This window comes from Macrosteles quadrilineatus, unplaced genomic scaffold (assembly GCF_028750875.1).
Source record: "Macrosteles quadrilineatus isolate MER2022 unplaced genomic scaffold, UCM_ALF_1.0 Scaffold_4__1_contigs__length_99947679, whole genome shotgun sequence".
NCBI classification, from domain to species: domain Eukaryota; kingdom Metazoa; phylum Arthropoda; class Insecta; order Hemiptera; family Cicadellidae; genus Macrosteles; species Macrosteles quadrilineatus.
Genome location: NW_026542597.1, coordinates 25,696,715 through 25,714,171, shown reverse-complemented (window position 1 = coordinate 25,714,171; position 17,457 = coordinate 25,696,715). Strand labels below are relative to the sequence as shown.

The 17,457-nt window shown below is 33.7% G+C and overlaps 2 protein-coding genes across 4 annotated transcripts; one reads left to right on the top strand and one right to left on the bottom strand.

The window, feature by feature from the left end:
• Positions 1–3,647: 3,647 nt before the first annotated feature.
• On the bottom strand, positions 3,648–12,994 carry LOC128993399 (phytanoyl-CoA dioxygenase domain-containing protein 1 homolog). 3 transcript variants are annotated; one of them, XM_054417285.1, is made up of 5 exons: positions 12,850–12,994; positions 10,775–10,918; positions 8,584–8,848; positions 7,064–7,309; positions 3,648–3,909 (listed from the first exon to the last, which is right to left on the bottom strand). In XM_054417285.1, the coding sequence occupies exons 1-5, from the start codon at positions 12,871–12,873 to the stop codon at positions 3,737–3,739; spliced, it is 852 nt and encodes a 283-aa protein (XP_054273260.1). In that variant the 5' UTR covers positions 12,874–12,994; the 3' UTR covers positions 3,648–3,736. The 3 variants fall into 3 exon arrangements, with proteins under 3 accessions (XP_054273260.1, XP_054273262.1, XP_054273261.1); XM_054417287.1 differs by having other exon boundaries at positions 12,830–12,893; XM_054417286.1 differs by lacking the exon at positions 12,850–12,994 and adding an exon at positions 12,800–12,821.
• A 1,830-nt stretch (positions 12,995–14,824) lies between these two features.
• LOC128993400 (U7 snRNA-associated Sm-like protein LSm10) lies at positions 14,825–17,342 on the top strand. Its single transcript, XM_054417288.1, has 3 exons — positions 14,825–15,074; positions 16,333–16,450; positions 17,131–17,342. Exons 1-3 carry the CDS (start codon positions 14,932–14,934, stop codon positions 17,311–17,313), a joined length of 444 nt encoding a protein of 147 aa, XP_054273263.1. The 5' UTR covers positions 14,825–14,931; the 3' UTR covers positions 17,314–17,342.
• Positions 17,343–17,457: the final 115 nt, after the last annotated feature.

Here is a 17,457-nt window from a genome sequence, read left to right as displayed (position 1 = left end):
CTTTGTTACATCAGCGTCTGTTTAACCATTCTTTAGACTGCATATTAGTAGAGGTGTGTTAACAAACTCACCTACAATTCCCTGTCTAACCTCTTATCACCTCTCACATGTTAAAAAATATAACTGCTATGTAATGTTTATTATAGCTTCAGGAATTCAGACTCTATTTTACCTTCTCATATGGTTAAAAAAATTTATAAATTTTATTTCACTAGGTTAATCAGAATTAACACAGATTTAGTTATGTGTTATTTTGTAAGAAAACCTGTGTTTTAAGATTTACTGATCATTCATAAATGAAAAAAAATTGACAGAATGTTGCTGAGAAAACTTTTAATGTAATATTGGCTAAACAAACACTTAAGTCATGAACTGTCTCATTGTTATTGTATTATTTCTTGTTACTTAACATGGTTTTATGATAGTATATCTGTATCGAGTGTTGACATTTAATTTTCAAGTTCCTAGTGTAGGCTAGTGTTTGTATTTGTGCATTATTTGGACTTACAACTATTGTTTCGTTACCTGATGGTATTACTACTTATTTAAGTGTTTTGTTACTTTTATAAAAATAAACTTTTTACAGAGTATTGGACTTTTATTGGACCCAAGTGAATACAAGGGATTATAATTTCCCTCCTAATAATGCTCTAGTTTTCCTGATCTATATTTTTTAGAGGTCTATATTTTTCTCAATAAGGTTTGCAGTGGAGAAGCATTTTTCATTCAATATAACTCTAGTAAATAAATGCATCTTGGCCCAAACTCATAAAAGAACAGCTTATAAAATAAGCACACTTTAACTAGTGACGGACAGTATAATTATTGTTGTCATACTTTGTTCACCTAAAACCGCCTAAATATTGTGAACGAAGTATAGAAGTATCCAGCTTGAATTCAAACCCAAAGCATAACAACACATAAAAGAATAACTTAAGAAAACATAAAAAGTAGTCAATTGTGAGAGTAAGTTGAATTGTGAAGTACTTATACAGGGTGTCCCGGAACTCTCTACCAATATTTTAGGGCATTGCTCCTGGGTAAGAAACATACCTAAATATCATATTTAAATTGTCCGGAAGTCCTTAGTTACTCACACAGCCGCCATTTTGTTTTTTTCAGTTATTAATTTTTTTCTAAAGAATGGTAAAACATGCGAAATGGAAACTTTGCACAAACATTAATGACAACTAGACAAAGCTACAAAAAAATTATGAAGATTTTTCAAATTCATAAAACAACATGGCGACCATTTAAAATTTTGTTTCTTAAATAGCTGAAAAACCGTTGATTTTATAAAAAATTTAAATGGCCGCCGTTTTGTTTTATGAATTTGAAAAATCTTCATAATTTTTTTGTAGCTTTGTCTAGTTGTCATTAATGTTTGTGCAAAGTTTCCACTTCGTATGTTTAACCATTCTTTAGAAAAAAATTAATAACTGAAAAAACAAAATGGCGGCTGTGTGAGTATCTAAGGACTTCCAGACAATTTAAATATGATATTTAGGTATGTTTCTTACCCAGGAGCAATGCCCTAAAATATTGGTAGAGAGTTCCGGGACACCCTGTATTTCAACTTACATTATGTTGTTGCCACTCAATCACTATAATATTCTCGGCTGTCTTTACCTTGTAGAGTGCAATGTAGGAAACGACTCCTGGCTACCCAGAAATTTACCTTGAAGTTCTTTTACAAAACAATAGTTATTTGTGCAACTAGTGAGAAAAGTGAGCAATTGACTCACTCGAGAGAAATCCTTACTCACGAGCCGTAGGCGAGTGAGGAGTGGTTTCTCGAGTGAGGCAATTGTACTTTGAACTCGAGTTGCACATTATACTTTTCCTACAGTTACCATAAAACAAATAAATTGGTGAAGAAACATAACCTATTTTTACACAGAAGTGAACTTTTAATATAACATTTAATGTGAAGTGACAAATACAACAGTACAACAGCTGACCAGCTGATTTACAGCCAGTGCTGCCAACGTATTTTGCTCGCATCCGACGTTGCCTGCATGTTAAGCGCCCACTATTTCGTGCCTTCACGTTGCAAATCTGGAGTGAGACAAAGTAATTAGAGTGAGACAATGTTAACATTGTCTCACTGATGAGCGAATTGGCCACTTTGCTTTCTCAAATCAGTGAGAGAACATGTACATTGTTAGGTAACTGTAGGAAAATTAAATTTTTTTATCTGAGTATGGTGAAGAATACACAAAATGATAATGAAAATCCAAAGTAAGTACTCTGTAAAATGCCAACTATATAACACAAACTCCATTTTTTAAATAACCTTAGAATCTATAAAAACTAAAACGTAACCTTACCTGGACAAAGCGAAATGTCTTGGACTCCAGCTCCAACGAGTTTCTTTTTCTCAATCATGCAACATCTCACTATCTAACACCCTGATTAAGTTTACTATCAGTAAAGCAACAGTCTTCTGTAGGTCAGCAGCTAGCAGAGTCATCATTAAACTATTCTGCTAGCTTACTCACAAAACATTGACAATGTTTTTTACGCCACACTACATTATTTTGACGAACTTCCCACGCAAGGATTTAGTCCAGAAAACAGCTGTTTGCCGCCAGCTTATTCAAATGGGGTTTCATTGCGTACTACTGTGCTGCAATGAGTTTTACCGGACACCAATCAGCTGATTATACTGTATTTAGGTGGCGGACTAGTGATTTTTAGACCTTTAGTTGGTGGAAATATATAAGAATTGTACAGATTTAGTAGTATGGCGTAAACTATCGTACGTAACTCGTCCAAAATGTGCGTACCGGACTCGTATGGTAATCCCGTACTCGACTTCGTCTCGCACGGGAACGACCACACTCGTCCGGTAAACACTATGACGTAACAATTCTATTTCTAGCCAAGCAGAATTTTGTTCTGAAAGTAATTTAAACTTAAAATGTTTATTTAAGTTATCCGATTAGCTGAAACGTGTTAAATTAATCAAAAGAAATGAATATTTATTTCTCAAATCTGAGTGTTTTGTTTTAACTTCACCCATGACGACAAACTTAGTCTGTGCTTAAAATGTCCATTAGAGTTTTTGAACTCATTGAGCCCTTTAGGTTCGTCACCTTAAAAACCCATGCTAAATAGAACTCTATTAGCATGTTGATAAGAAACCTAAGCAGGGTCCAAAGATTTGTTGTAGCACACGTGGGCACCTACATAATTAAAGCAAAGCTGACTGACTTCGGTCAAACTGTCATACTACGTAATAGTCTGTAATCCTTTCAAACTAAGAAGGTATTTCCCGTAAAGGTTACCTTTGCCATGGCTTTAAATAAGGCACATGGACAGAGGCTAACGAAGGAAGGTTTGTACAGGACAGACCCTGTTGTTTTACAAATTGAGTTATTTGTGGCTTTTTCAGTAAAACTATATATCGTATATGGCTATATTATTACTTCAAACATGGTGAAGTCCCCTGTTAACATGTTAAATCGTTATAAATTATATTTAAAAAAAGTTAATTATCTAAATAAAATGTAAACCCACATCTATTCCTGAAGTAAGTGTCTATACTTAAATCAACGATTCACTTACTAGGCAGTTTTAACTGTATATTGTGTACTTAAATAAGTGGGATTTCAGAAGGATTCAGTGTAAATGCTTCGCACGGATCAGCTAGTTGTAGTAAAATATGCTTTTATTGAGATCAACAAAAAAACTTCAGAAGTTAAAAAACATAATGGTAAGAAGAAATCCTTTCTCAATAGTTTTGGTACACAGATTTGAATCCTTCCTCTGTCTGTAGCCAGTTCTCTTGGGAGTATTTTGAGTTTTTCGCGTCTATCACATGGAAAGTGTAAGCGTGTCGAGACTTCTGGGATTTGTTGTGTTCACTTTTGTGCACCACTTGTCCATGAATAACAATACAGGTACCTGTAACATTGGAATTTTTTAGTATTTACTATTTACACCATTTTAGACTCTAAGAGGCGGTTCACGAGTACGGGGTTTCGTGGTCCGCGGTTATCGTTGATCTCGACCAATTTTAACCGACGGTCAAAAAATGGGTTCACGACATAGAGCGTTAGCCGAGATCAAGCTTAGCCGAGACCAACGCTGGCCATCGCTCAAGAGCAGGGATTAACTGGGAATTTTCGTTGGGAGGTTGGCAACAGCCACCTGCCGGGCCGCTGCTCGCGGTCGACGAGCCCCAAAACAATAGGATGATGTTGCGTCATAATGATTGGTTCATAAATTATTATAATTAAACAGGGTATTTACTGATATCGTATAAAAGGTTGTGGAGTTGCACTTGAATTCATTTTATACTAAAGTTTAAGGTTACTCAATTTATCATTGAATTATGAATAATACAGTTTTACTGAATACATTGAATCGGGAAAATGCCATTATGTTTAAAAAAAAAGTTTATACAAATCTTGGTAATGTTTGCAATAAAATTTGATTACCAATTATGTTCAAAAATAAGACATACTTTATCAGGTTTGCAGTTGTATCCACACGTTCAAACTATTTAATAAAATGACTGCTCTTTTCAAAGATTTATGAATATCTTTTATGTATCAGTAATTTGTATAAAAAATAAATTTGGAGCAACAACTGGCTATTATAGGAGCCGAGATGCCTTCATACGTAAACAGTAATAAACGTAAATATAAAATGGCAAACCTACAATAACATTTTATGACACCAAGATCTTTTAAATCGGTTCACAATTGGGGCTACAAACAGCAGGCCTAAGAACTAAACCCCTAAGAACATTTGCGCGCTCCAGACGGGTAGAGCACAGCCGTAAAAACAGGTTATAATTTTCAAAAAATATTTTGTTGTAATACAACATTTTGTATATTTAACTATAGAATTTATCTTTTACAGGGTGTCCACATTTTGGAAAGTCAGGAATAGTCATGGAAAGTCATGGAAAAAAATTTTGGTCATTGAAAGTCATGGAAATAGGCAAAAAGTCATGGAAAGTCATGGAAATCCCCAATGATGGATGGATTTCAGGGGACCTTTCAATGCTCTAGTCAGCCGTAACCGCGACTATTGTACCATTTTTCCGAATTTTTCACAAATGTACGACAATTTCAATTTATACAGTTGTCTTAGTTTATGGGTTTTGAGTTTGTATTAGTTCATTGTTGTACCTATTGTACTCCATTGTTATCTGTTAATACATATTTCAATATTTTCTGTGAAATAACTTGTCGAGGCAGTATTATTCGTGTGTGTACCGTATATTATAATTTTTTAGTTAAGTTCGTGAGTCATGGAAATCAATGGTTAATGGTCATGGATAGTCATGGAAAGTCAGGGAAATTGATGACAAAATTTCTGTGGACACCCTGTTTTACCTCAGCAAATTGAAGCAATTATTTTAAATCCCGATATGACAAATATTACGACATTATCAGATGAAAAGGTCTTTCTTTAACAAATATTAAAAATAATAATATAAACATATAATTTAAAACATACAAAATAAAATTTGGATACTTAAAAAAATGACCTATGTTTTATATGAATTTTATGAAAGAAAAAAATTTTACTAATTTTATACAATAAAAATTCTTAGACAAACCTAACAGTGTTTGATGGAACCATTTATTTTGATATTATTCAGCTGAAATAAAAGGATTCAAAATTGCTAGAATAAATATAAAACATTTACGCAATAAGATTCGATTGCAATTTAAATTTATATGAATATGTTAAGCTATTAGTTATTTTTACTTAGTAATAATTAATTAAAATGTCTCAACAGTTACTTTTTACGATGTTTTACATGTTTTCGGCAATCAGTAGTAAAAAAATTAAAAAAATAAATATCATGTTGAGGGTAATGAAATTGTTCGGAATTTAATGGCGAATCCGAATATAAAATTCTTTTTGCTAACAAAAAAACAATAAACGAGCAAATGAGATAATCCCGACATGATGTCACCTTAACCCTGCCCCCTAGCAGGGTTAAGTTGAAGTCCAAAACCATTGTTATTTACGCCCGAGATTATACAGTTTGTGCTAGACCATGACTCGTGAACCCTACATTTGGCCCGGGGTTTTCTCTAATTGAACCCGTGAAGCCGACTTTTTGCGCTCGGGTTTATCCCTGTCATAATTGGGTGAAGTTTATCTGTCTGCGCCCGAGCGCGGGTAATAACCTCGTACTCGTGAGGCCGATTTCTAAGCCGCGGCGCAAAAAACCGGCTATAACTGGATTTTGCGCTCGAACTAAGGATAACCCGTGACTCGTGAACCGCCTCTAAATGAATGATCCAATTACCTTCCTTGATAATAAAAATTATTGAAAAATAAAAATCTTCACAGACTCAAACTTGGGGACGCGACCTATGTGCGTATTTTAACAGAAATATGAGTGAAGGTTGGGTGTAAAATGGACTGTGATGATCTGTGCAGCTTTTTTATTGACCAAATCAGCTGTTTAATTGGTCAGGGTCATTTATTTAAAGCCCAATGATCAGGAACAGCTGGTTCTAGTTTCAAACCATCAAAAAGCTACTGACTTCACTCAGGAAACTTTTAATTGTTAGCATAGACAAAAAGAATGAAATATAGACTGTCAGCCGTGCTGTGGTTACCATGGTTACCATAAGTTCCGGCGCACACCGCTGTAGTTTACGTAGCGCGTACGCTGTAACTACCGTGGCGATCCCAGCGGTGTGCACCAGAACTTATGGTAACCGCAGCACAGCTGACGGTCTATATTTAATTATTTTTGTCTATGTTGTTAGGCACTATGACCACTTAGCTACCCAGCCTGTCTACTTCCTTCATTTGAAAGTGGCAAATAACTGATAGCTTACAATTTTAATTTAATCCGGCAGATTAAGTGATTTGAGCCTTTGAATTAGTATACAAATGCCACCACAACAGCTTGGCCTATCTAACTGCCTCATAAAGGACAAGCATAACACAGCAATTGTAAATAGACAAAATAACTCTCCTTTCACAGAAAAGAAAGTAAACATCGCTGATTTATTAGATTACAAGAAAACAAAACTTGCAAAAGGTATAAAGATTGATTATTTGGAAAAAGCTAAATTACCTTTTTTGACAGGTTCCGACCGGAATGCTGAGTTAGGATATATCTGCGGTGGTTTGTCGTAGATGAGTAGGTCTGCAGAGGTATTGTCTGGGTTGCGTATAAACCTACGATGTACACCACTGCAGTGTGAACCTCTCACAAACCACAGACAACCGTTCTCCAGAGTAGCGTCTTCCAGAGCTATCCAGAACCCTACAGTCGTGTTCGGCTCGGTGTGGACAAACGTTGAGTCTTGATGTGGCACAACTAAAAAACCAAATAAGTCACTTTGGTAGCTGTTGGAACTAATAAAATGCAGTGTTACCTACTGGGAAGTAGTTTTCTATTGAGTTTTTTTTTTTGGAAAGCAAAACACTTTAATATATTGTAATAAATTTTGACATGGAAAAATAATAATAAAACATTTGTTATTTAATTGTTTTCTATTCAAATCAAATCAAATCAAATCTTTTTATTGTCTTTCAGCTCTACAAAAGCAATTGACATTGTCAAATAGCATCTTATCATTAAAGCATTAAACATAGTCATAATAAATAACAGGAAGCTTGATCTTAAATAAATTATTTAAAAACTTATATCTAAAACCTCCAAGGACAAGAACTTATCTACGGAGTAAAAACATTTTAATTTTAACCATGAATCAAGGACTGTTTTGAATTTTTTTATTGGAATCGTTACTGCAGAAGGGGGCAATTTATTAAAAAATTGTATACTAAGATATTTGTAGCTATTGTGTGTAAGTGTAAGTCTTGTAATTGGTAATTGGTAATTGTAATTGGTATTGAGTTATATTTGCATTTACTTTTGTATTGGAGGGAACATATTTTGTCTTTTAACTTACCCAAGAAAAATTATTCTATGCAGCTAATAGCACACAAAATTTTCACAACCCAACCCTTTTAATATTTTTCTCCTTCAAAGGGTCTCGTAAAAAATAAGTAGGGAATTGTTTCTAAAGCAAATTTTCCAATGTGGGAACACTCTCCATCTAAGCACTGTCCAACATTGGTGACATTCTCGATTTTACCGTGATTGGGGATGAAGATAATGATGTTTTACTACCATGTACCAGGACTGTGGAAGATGTTTTCACTTTTGCCATGATTGCGGGGGATATTATTGTGTAATAGGATGTTTGTGGGGGATGATGTTGTGGACCGCAGGTGACGGCAAAAGTTTTGCCATAATCACAGGAAACCTACAACTTATTTTAGCTATTTTAAATTTTTGATATTCACCCATTGTTGAGTTTTACCTCTGAAAAAAAAAAAAAACACAGATTGCCTATTAATTGTGTTGTCATCAAGTACTTAAAACTCTTCATGTATAGGTTACTTGTGTATCCAAAGGTCTACTAATCATATGGAAAATGTTCGGAGTAACATTAACTAATTTCCAATTACTTCAATTACAATTAATTTACATTGAACTTCAAAAAAAAGAACTACTTTTGTCAAAAACATTTAATTTAAAATTAATTCTCTATAAATTTATAGTCATTGTAATATAGCGGAGCCTACCTTCACTACCAATTCCTGGGTTTTTGTAGATGTACATGCTCTGTACGACGACAGGGTCTTCCATGCCGAGTTGGTAACAAACCTCTTTTACTCTTTCGCAAAATGTAACCTTCCGAAATGTCGGATGAAGCCAGTGAAGAGCATGTCCTACTTTGTTAAGAGATACGGAAGGATCGACCTGCAGTTCTCCACCTTCGTTTAAAGCTCCTGCTTCGTAAAAGTAGCTAATTTTATCTGCACTTTCCAGGAAATACTTGTCTTTACTCTGAAAACACAAAGTTAGAGTTAAAAACCCAAATAAGATATACAAACTGCAGTTAATGCTTTTTCTGTGGTCATGAATACTGATTTGTTTAATAGGGATTTTCCAGGGAAAGCAGAGAAGTTTTATTGTTCAAAAAGGGATTATACTGATGCTCCTGAAGGTTCTTCCAGGTACACACTGCAATGAATATTTTAGAATTCTTACTATACGTATAGCTATAGCTTACGTGTAAATCATCTTGATTTAATACATGGTTAAAATTAATTATCATACATTTGTGGCCAGTCAACTTAAATTAACAATATAAGACCCGTTTAACAATAGCTTAAACTATATAATTTATTTTTATAAGACACAGGACCTAAGTTTTTATAATATATGACTTCATCATTAAAATACTCTGATGATATTTCAAAATTTAGAAAAACTCTATGGATATGGCTTCAAAAATTATAATTTGTATAAAATAAATAAAAACTCACGTGTTTTCTGTTGTAGCTTAATTGAATATGGCCCTACTTCACAGTGGTCAAAACAAAACTTTCCATTAAAGGAGGAAAAACGCCACTTAAGAAATGTTATTTGTTTAAGGATTAATTAATACTAGTGTACCTGTTGCTCGAATTCGAGCAATTGCTAAGTATTACAGGTGTTATTTTAAAACGAATAAATGTCATAATTTCTGATGACTTTAAAAGGTTCGACTCAAAGATTATGGAAATACTTAAGATGTACATAACAGATTATATCAATAATTTATCCAGGCTCTCTATCTTTTTTCCATTGTAATATTTAAACCCCAAGTTCAAATAAACTGTTAAATTAGCAATCTTATTGGCTGTTTTCAATTAACATAATATGTTCTTCTTCTCACTTTTAATTTCTGACAACAGCTGGAGTTTCATAACAATTTTTGTTTCCCATGTTAATCTTATGGAGAAATACGAAACTTTAAAGGACTCCAGGGCCTCACTCTTTAATTATTTCCATAAAAAGAAAGTTTCCTGCACAGCTTCACGTTACGCTCTCTCCAATGACACCAAAAACATGTCAATCGGTTCAGTAGTTTTGGAGGAGTAATTGTCACAAAAATCCTGCTTGCGTATTAAATAAGTATAGATTTATCTATACATTATTGTTGAATTAACATCATAAGTCAATCACAAGCCATGTTTATAAATTTTCAGAGCTTAGCTCCAGTAGATAAAGTTTACAAAAGATTGGTGGTTTTATCAAGAGACTTGAGATAGAAAGCACAAAGTTCACAAACCTACAAACAACTATGGAAAAAGTTCACATTGTGTTATGTAATTAATTACCAACAGACGGTCAATCAAGAAAACTGAAGGGAAAGATAACTAAAAAAGTGATAAATCATAATCGTAAAATTGAATTTAAGAGAAAACCCATCTTGTTTCAATTACCTAGTTTATTTAGAAAACTGGCAAACACCCAGTTTTAAATTTGTTTTCAATTGAACTATTTATAACGTTTTGGCTCGTTTGGGTGGAAATGCAATGTTAACTGAGCACTTACTCATTGTTCTTTTGTTTATTAATGAGAAATACTAGGGATTCACTACTCACTACTCAGAGAGCCCATAATAGTCATCTAGTCACAGTTTAACTCAGTAATGGAGGCTGCCTAATGACAAACCAATCATAGACAGAACAAGCACATAATCTTGTAGTGTAATTAATACAAACCAATAATTATTTTTACTTTCTCCTCCTATTTATAGCATACTGGAAAAATATTGTTGATCAATTGTCTCATCTTTGCCTCGAGCGTAAAACTTGAGCTTGGGTCGAAAAGAGTCACTTTTCGCCCTAGTGATGAATATACTATTATTTTGATTTTAATTTAAAAATAACAATTTACCAACTTTGATTTGTATTTAAAAGATATGAAAGCTAAAGCACTTACCTGTTGGGTTTGAGTTGTACTGAAAACACATTTGCGACAATCCGTAGGAATCTCCTGTGTCAACTTATCTCCAGCTGATTTCAGTTCATTTACTTCATTTTCTGTAAAGAGATCTTCAAGTACAAGAAACCCATCTTGCATAAACTGAAGAAATAAAAATAGAATTAGTAAACCTGAAAACTTAATTGTATTGACATAGAAAAAAACATAAATTTATATTTATTTCTTCCAGTATTTTGAAAATGACAAAAAACACTACAAATACCGTATAAAATCAAAAAGGAAGGACAATAGATGATCAAAGAGGAGAGTGTGATTTTAAGGCAGTCTGAACTAAACTTCTTTGATTGATTTTTGGAATTGAATAAGAAAATAGCTGTTACCAATATAAAGTCAACGCTGTTACTTACTTCATGCAATGGGCATGATTTTATTGCACTTAAAAATTTTATCAAAATTTATTATAAAAAACTACTTGAGTGTTTCTATTAAAAAATCTCTCACTTAATGGATGGTGATGAATATTTTAAATACCGTAGCTGCAATTATGAAATAATTAAAGTTTTATTATTTAAATTATTACTTATAAATGCAATGGTAAATTATAAATTTGAAATTTTTTATGTAAATTTAGTATAAGATTAGTTGTCAAAAGTGTAAAAATCAAAACTTATGTAGACAAGAAATAAGGCTTTTAAGACTCAAGGTTGTGAGGAAATTCTCTCCACCTAAGGGACAACTAAAAGTGTGTTGTTCAGACAGCTTAAATGCAGGTTCAGAGCTCCTGTTGACAAGAAATCCAAACAATATAATTCAATACTGTTTGTGTAAATTTTTCAGTAGGAAAATTACATATAATAAATTAATAAATAAACAATAAACATATTGTAGGTTTAATCTTCTGTGCATAGGTTGAAACTAGTTCCAGAAACTTCCTTTTTTGTCACAATACTGGTGACCTTAAAATACTGGATGTTACAAGGCCATAGAAGGAGACAGAAATGATATTATAAGCAGGAAGCACAAACAGGTGACAGCAGAAACATGACACCTCAGAGAGGACTGGAGTGGACAATAATAATTGTGTGGTTAGTTGTATTGTTATCCTACTCCAGTTATATAACATTCAAATGATTCAATTGGTAAAATTGTTATCAGCTCAAAATAAACATACTAGGTTTGGTACGGTATTACCTTTGACTATTAATACAACAACATTACACAGTAAATTACCAGAGGTCAATATTGTTTATTTGGCTTTGCCTGATTTTGTTTTATAAATAAAAATTTTATTTTGAACATTAAGATTTTAGGCAACTTTTAAAATATATGGTAAAGTTAATCAATTTGTATACTGTACTAAATTTTAAATGAAATAATGACATTTGAAAACTGATAAAGTTATGTTCCAATTGGAATGAAGAGTATAATGGTTACTGGAAAAATTCAACCAATAATATGTTATGTAAAGACTTCTCAATTTTCGGCTGATGGCCTTATTTCATTCCTGTAAATAAAAAAATATTGATTACATTTAGTTAAAAAGGAGGTTTTTTGGAGGAAACGGGGGCAATGTAAGTGTTAAAAAGGGTGTATTTGTATTGGAAAAAATATTATTAATGAAAATATCATATTTTTTTATTTGGGGGGTATTTTTCCCCCTTGTAAGTATAAAGGCTGGTTCCATCAAATTCCTCGCCCCAAAAATAGGGGGTATACATGGGTTTGAACTGCCTTACCGACAAAATAGGAGAAACCTGGAAAAGGGAAAAATCCGTGACATAAAATCCCACTCCCCAGAGCCATACACATACTAAAACCAACCAAAACAATATGTATATTATTTAAGGAATTATGGCATTGACTAATTTAGAATTATTAGTTTAGGAGTGGACTACTTATTTACAGTACATAGCTTATAAGAATCCTTATAAAGTGGGAAATATTAAAAGTAGAATTTAAAAATTTATTATTTGCACACATATTCTTATTATTCTTTCCTAAAATGATTAACAAAACACTAACACTACATTATGTAGAAAATCTAACAATTACATAACAAAACACAAAGAAACCTGAGCTATGATGTCAGATGGCATTTCGGCTGAATCAGCTGTTGCTGTTGTACAAATGACTCAACACTCAACACTCTGAACTGCGCTTCACTAATAACTGCCGACGCCGCCACTGCCACTGAGCCACTGCGCCACAGCCACTCAGCCACTGTACTGGCGGTTGGCGGTGGACAGAGAGAGACGGAAGCAAAACAAACTAAACCGATGACGAACGCTGTCACGCCCCCCTGCAAAGCGCGGCTTCCGAGTAGCAGTAGTCGAATTCACTATTGCGAGTAATCGATGTTTAGTATCGATTCTACAGTAAACGACTTCTGACTAGTGGTTCTTTGACTATGGAAGTTGTAAAAGTGGACATTCCATTCCCACGGTCGAGTTGTATAGAGCTAGAATTGAGTTACCGGTACAGCGTGCTATTGACCAATTACGATATCTCGATTGCAATCTTTGGCAAGTTTTCGCGATCTCTCTCACTTGAGCACTACGAGTACGACTCTACTTCGACTACATTTACACTCTCTTTCGTCCTCCCTCCCACGTAGTCGCAACATCAACATCTCTAAAAATACATTCTGACTCCGTTTCCAAAATATTGTTACTTGCCGTACTGGGAAAGTAGGTATTTTTAAATGTGCATTCCCAATGCGGGTTTATATTCGTTTGCAAATAGAGGTTTGATCTTGGGAGCTTTTAGGCCTAAATCTTTTATTGGATTATTGATAAAGTGAGTTTTTCTATAAACTCCGGTTGGCTAATATTATTCCATAAATTGATTATTTGTATTTGAGTAACGTGTACTTCTAGATTTTATCAATAACACACAATCAGCATTGAAAAATACGGCAAAAGGCATATTAGCAAATATAAGATTTATTTTATTACGATCAAAATTTTACTCTACTAACTGAATTTTAATTCAAATAGTCAAAGATTTTAGTCGTTTAAATACCTAATAACAATTAAAGGCATGTTTAGAGTTTATTTTATCAGTAAAAATGCAAAAAATGTTAACTTTTTCTTATATTTTAAAGTTGTCTCCAAATGATTTAGCTGATTGAAGATCATAATATACCGTCTATGATAAAAACAAACTATATAATATAAATAAATGCAAACTAATCTACTTTTCTTGCCTATGTAAAGGCGCATCATCTATAGTTACCATTAAAATACCTAATCATGTGGATCTAAATTTAAACCGATCACAATATTATGTATCAAGGGGTCAACTCATACAATATGTTTGTGTCCGAATTCGATAACCTGAGAATTTTAGGCCCGATTTTGATTAAATATGACTTGATCTTGATGGTGTAGGGTGGGATAGGAAAATAGGTACATAGGTGTGCTATTTTCGTCATATGCTGACGTCACCCAGATTCCAAACAAAAAATCACCTGACTGTAAAACTATATAAGTATATATTTGCTCTGATTTGATTGTTATTATTTTTATAATTTTTCTAAATGGTAAAATGGCGTTTGCAATCTGGGTGACGTCACGTCAGCTTATGACGGGAATAGCCTAGCACACCTTTGGTTCTTCCTTCCACCATTGGATAAATTTGAATTTGAATGAGATCACGAACCAGCAAGATCGGGTCATAAGAACCAGGTATTGTGGGGTTTTTAAATTTACAAAATATGGTTCTTTAAATTTTTTTGTCAAATTAAACAAAGTGTAACGCACAAATTGCAAGATTTATTTTAAAATAAGAAAAATTATAATTAGAGTATTATTATGGTATTATCCCCCGTGTAAAGGTGACCGTGGTGTAGGTCGTACATCCAAAATCAAAGAAAGTAACTTCAATAATGTGTACAGTAAGACTGTAAAACTGCATGGTTTAAATAATGCATAGCGTGAAGTTACGACAAAACGCCTTGCGATGCGACGCGACAAAACCACCTTGAACTTGAAACAAAACAACAAAACATAAACAATAAACATAACCTCAATTCTGTTAGCACCGGCCTCTCTGCCTCTACTGTAGTTTTAATTTCAAGTTTAACAAGAATTACTTTACTTAACTTAAAGCATTCTTTCCAATAATTCGAACCCAAGTAGCATACGGGATTGAATATGACCAAAGAATTGGGACCAAGAGAAAGGTTTTTTGCTCTAAATGGTCTGGTATGTTTGGTGCAATCTATGGAAGGCAAAACAACAACGGTCGATCTGAGAAATGAAAGTTCTATCTACGGAAAAATTGATGATGTTGATGCGTGAGTAATCAAGGCAACTTTAAATGTTCCTAAGTAATTTTAATGTTTTTTTTTCTCTGGAAAACGCAGTAGGCCTATGCACACACACAAATCACAAAATCGTAATTTAACTAGCCTTTTTGAACTCTACGCATTATGTTCTACTAGAGATTAAGTTAACTTGATTTACTGAACAAACATAGGGTACTACTGCTATTAAACATTTTCTCCCACTCTCATGAACCTCATTAGTCTAATTTAAATTGCTTTTTTACTAAACGATTTTCTGGGGGGTCCAACACGAAGTAAGTGTTGTAAAAGTAGAAAAATCCTGTTCAAAGCGCAACTCACAATGAATCCGCATTCACTTTTATTCAAGCCGTCCATTACAGTTTATTTGAGGCCCTGATGAGCAATTGTATCCTAGACTTAGGCTACGGTAGGCCTAACAGAGATGTGACTCAGAGCCAACCTGGGGGCATGCAACTGTTGTTCCTACATAGGTACCACTTTTTATGTCTGTGAACAGAACACACAGTTGGTAAATAACAAGCTATAGAATGTAACTTTTAAAAAATACTACAGGGTTGTTTATGTGTTTGGCTCTTCAGTTCGCGTGTATGCCTCAACGAGGTGGCTTGCTTCTTACTGGCATCATTTGTGAACAGAATTACGTACATATACACTTCGGTGTGGGTTTATAAAGTATTTAGAATAGCCTAATTGAATAATTATTCATTAGAATAATTGCGTTGTATGAGTTACGGTCAGCGATACATTTTTGACCACAAGAAACAATTTGATGCTGAAATCCATCACCAGATAACTAAGTTTATGACCCTAGAGCAGAAAGTGAAGAAATGGGCTATGAAGTTTAAAAACGGCCATAAAAATGTTAATTTCGGAAGAAATTGTGTTTTTGGTGGGTACTCAGACTTATCACAAAAGACCGCAATGTTCACGTTGCCTTCATGGTTTTCATGGCCATTTTTACTCTTCAAACCCATTTCCGTACTAAAACCTTACTCATTGCTTTGGGGCTAAGCATACCAGTCAGATACATAGCTACAAATGGTATCATTCTGTTCACAAATGATAGGAAAAGGTGAGGAGCCTTGTTGTGACACGTACACGCAAACTAACGGAGCTATATGCAAAAACGGCCCTTGTTTAAAAAACGACCCTCATATGTGGATAGACAACAAACATGATCAAAAATTCTGTACGGTAACATATAAAATTTAAACCTATGTCCACCAAAACTGTAATTTGATTTTAGGTTTATGAACATCAACATGTCTGATGCTGTTCTTATTAGCGGCTGTGGGAAAAAATATAAATTTGAGAACTATTATGTTCAAGCTCGGAATGTTCGCTATGTACATATACCTCAAGAGGTAAGACATTTTTTTCATGCCCAAATGTTGTGTAAAATTTGTAAATATTTGTAGTTTTGTACTAATTTTCATAACATACTTTAAACCCCTACATATTAAAGTGGTTGTAGTATAAAACTGTACTTTAAAGGCAATGAACAACTAAACATAACTTCTTATGTAAATGTGAGAATTTAATTAAAGATTATTTCAACGTCATTTTTAAAGAGTGTAAAAGTTCATTTTTTGTGACATGTTATGAGTTTTTTGCCGTTGTTTTCTGTCTTGATTAGTAAAAAACAAAGTTTTCACTTACCTACATGATTTAGGTCTGTCAACTAGTGGCATATTCGGTAGAGCCATGGACTTCGGACCTAAGGCAGTGAGTTCGAGGGCTCAGATCTTGGTACCTACCACTCCTTTTTATCAGCACAATTCACCCTTGTACTGTAACAAACCACCCCTTGCTTCACTGTATTTTCACACACAGGCCTCAGTGGCTCATGTGGACGGGCAAATGAAAGATAACAGAGGCTGTCAACCTCTTTAAAAAAAGATCCAAAATTTATTCCAAACTTTAAGATTGTGAAAACCTTTTTTACTTATTTCGATGGAACATATCCCAAAAAAACCTCTTAAATAACTGTCTCAAAGTAATTATGAATATTGATAGCAAATTTTAATGTAGTCAATGGTTCTAGGTGAAAATAATAAAGTCAATAGAAAGGCAACTGGGAAATTTTTTGAACCCTAGAAGAGGAAGACCAAGTGAAGAGTCAAAAAAATCATTCAAAGCTCGAAGAGCTGCAAGGAAACAACAAGAAACCATTGCAATGATCGAAAAGATGAAAGAAGACAGATTGAAGAAAGAAAAATCAGACTGAAATTTGTTCATACATTGTTTTAATATAATAATTTTCAATATCATCAGTGTTTATTTCAATGCCTACATTAAAACCAAGTTTGGTCTGTGCGCCGCTTCTAGCAGTAATATTGTGTTTGGTTTTGTACATTTTACTCATTTGTGT

Coding starts and splice junctions, on each gene's coding strand:
- LOC128993399 (XM_054417285.1), bottom strand. CDS start 12,873: ATGCCATCTGACATCATAGCTCAG. Junction 7,310..8,583: donor CCCAGGAATTGGTAGTGAAG/GTAGGCTCCGCT, acceptor TTGGTTTTTTAG/TTGTGCCACATCAAGACTCA. Junction 3,910..7,063: donor GTCGGAACCTGTCAAAAAAG/GTAATTTAGCTT, acceptor CCAATGTTACAG/GTACCTGTATTGTTATTCAT.
- LOC128993400 (XM_054417288.1), top strand. CDS start 14,932: ATGACCAAAGAATTGGGACCAAGAGAAAGGTTTTTTGCTCTAAATGGT. Junction 15,075..16,332: donor AAAATTGATGATGTTGATGC/GTGAGTAATCAA, acceptor ATTTGATTTTAG/GTTTATGAACATCAACATGT. Junction 16,451..17,130: donor ATGTACATATACCTCAAGAG/GTAAGACATTTT, acceptor CAATGGTTCTAG/GTGAAAATAATAAAGTCAAT.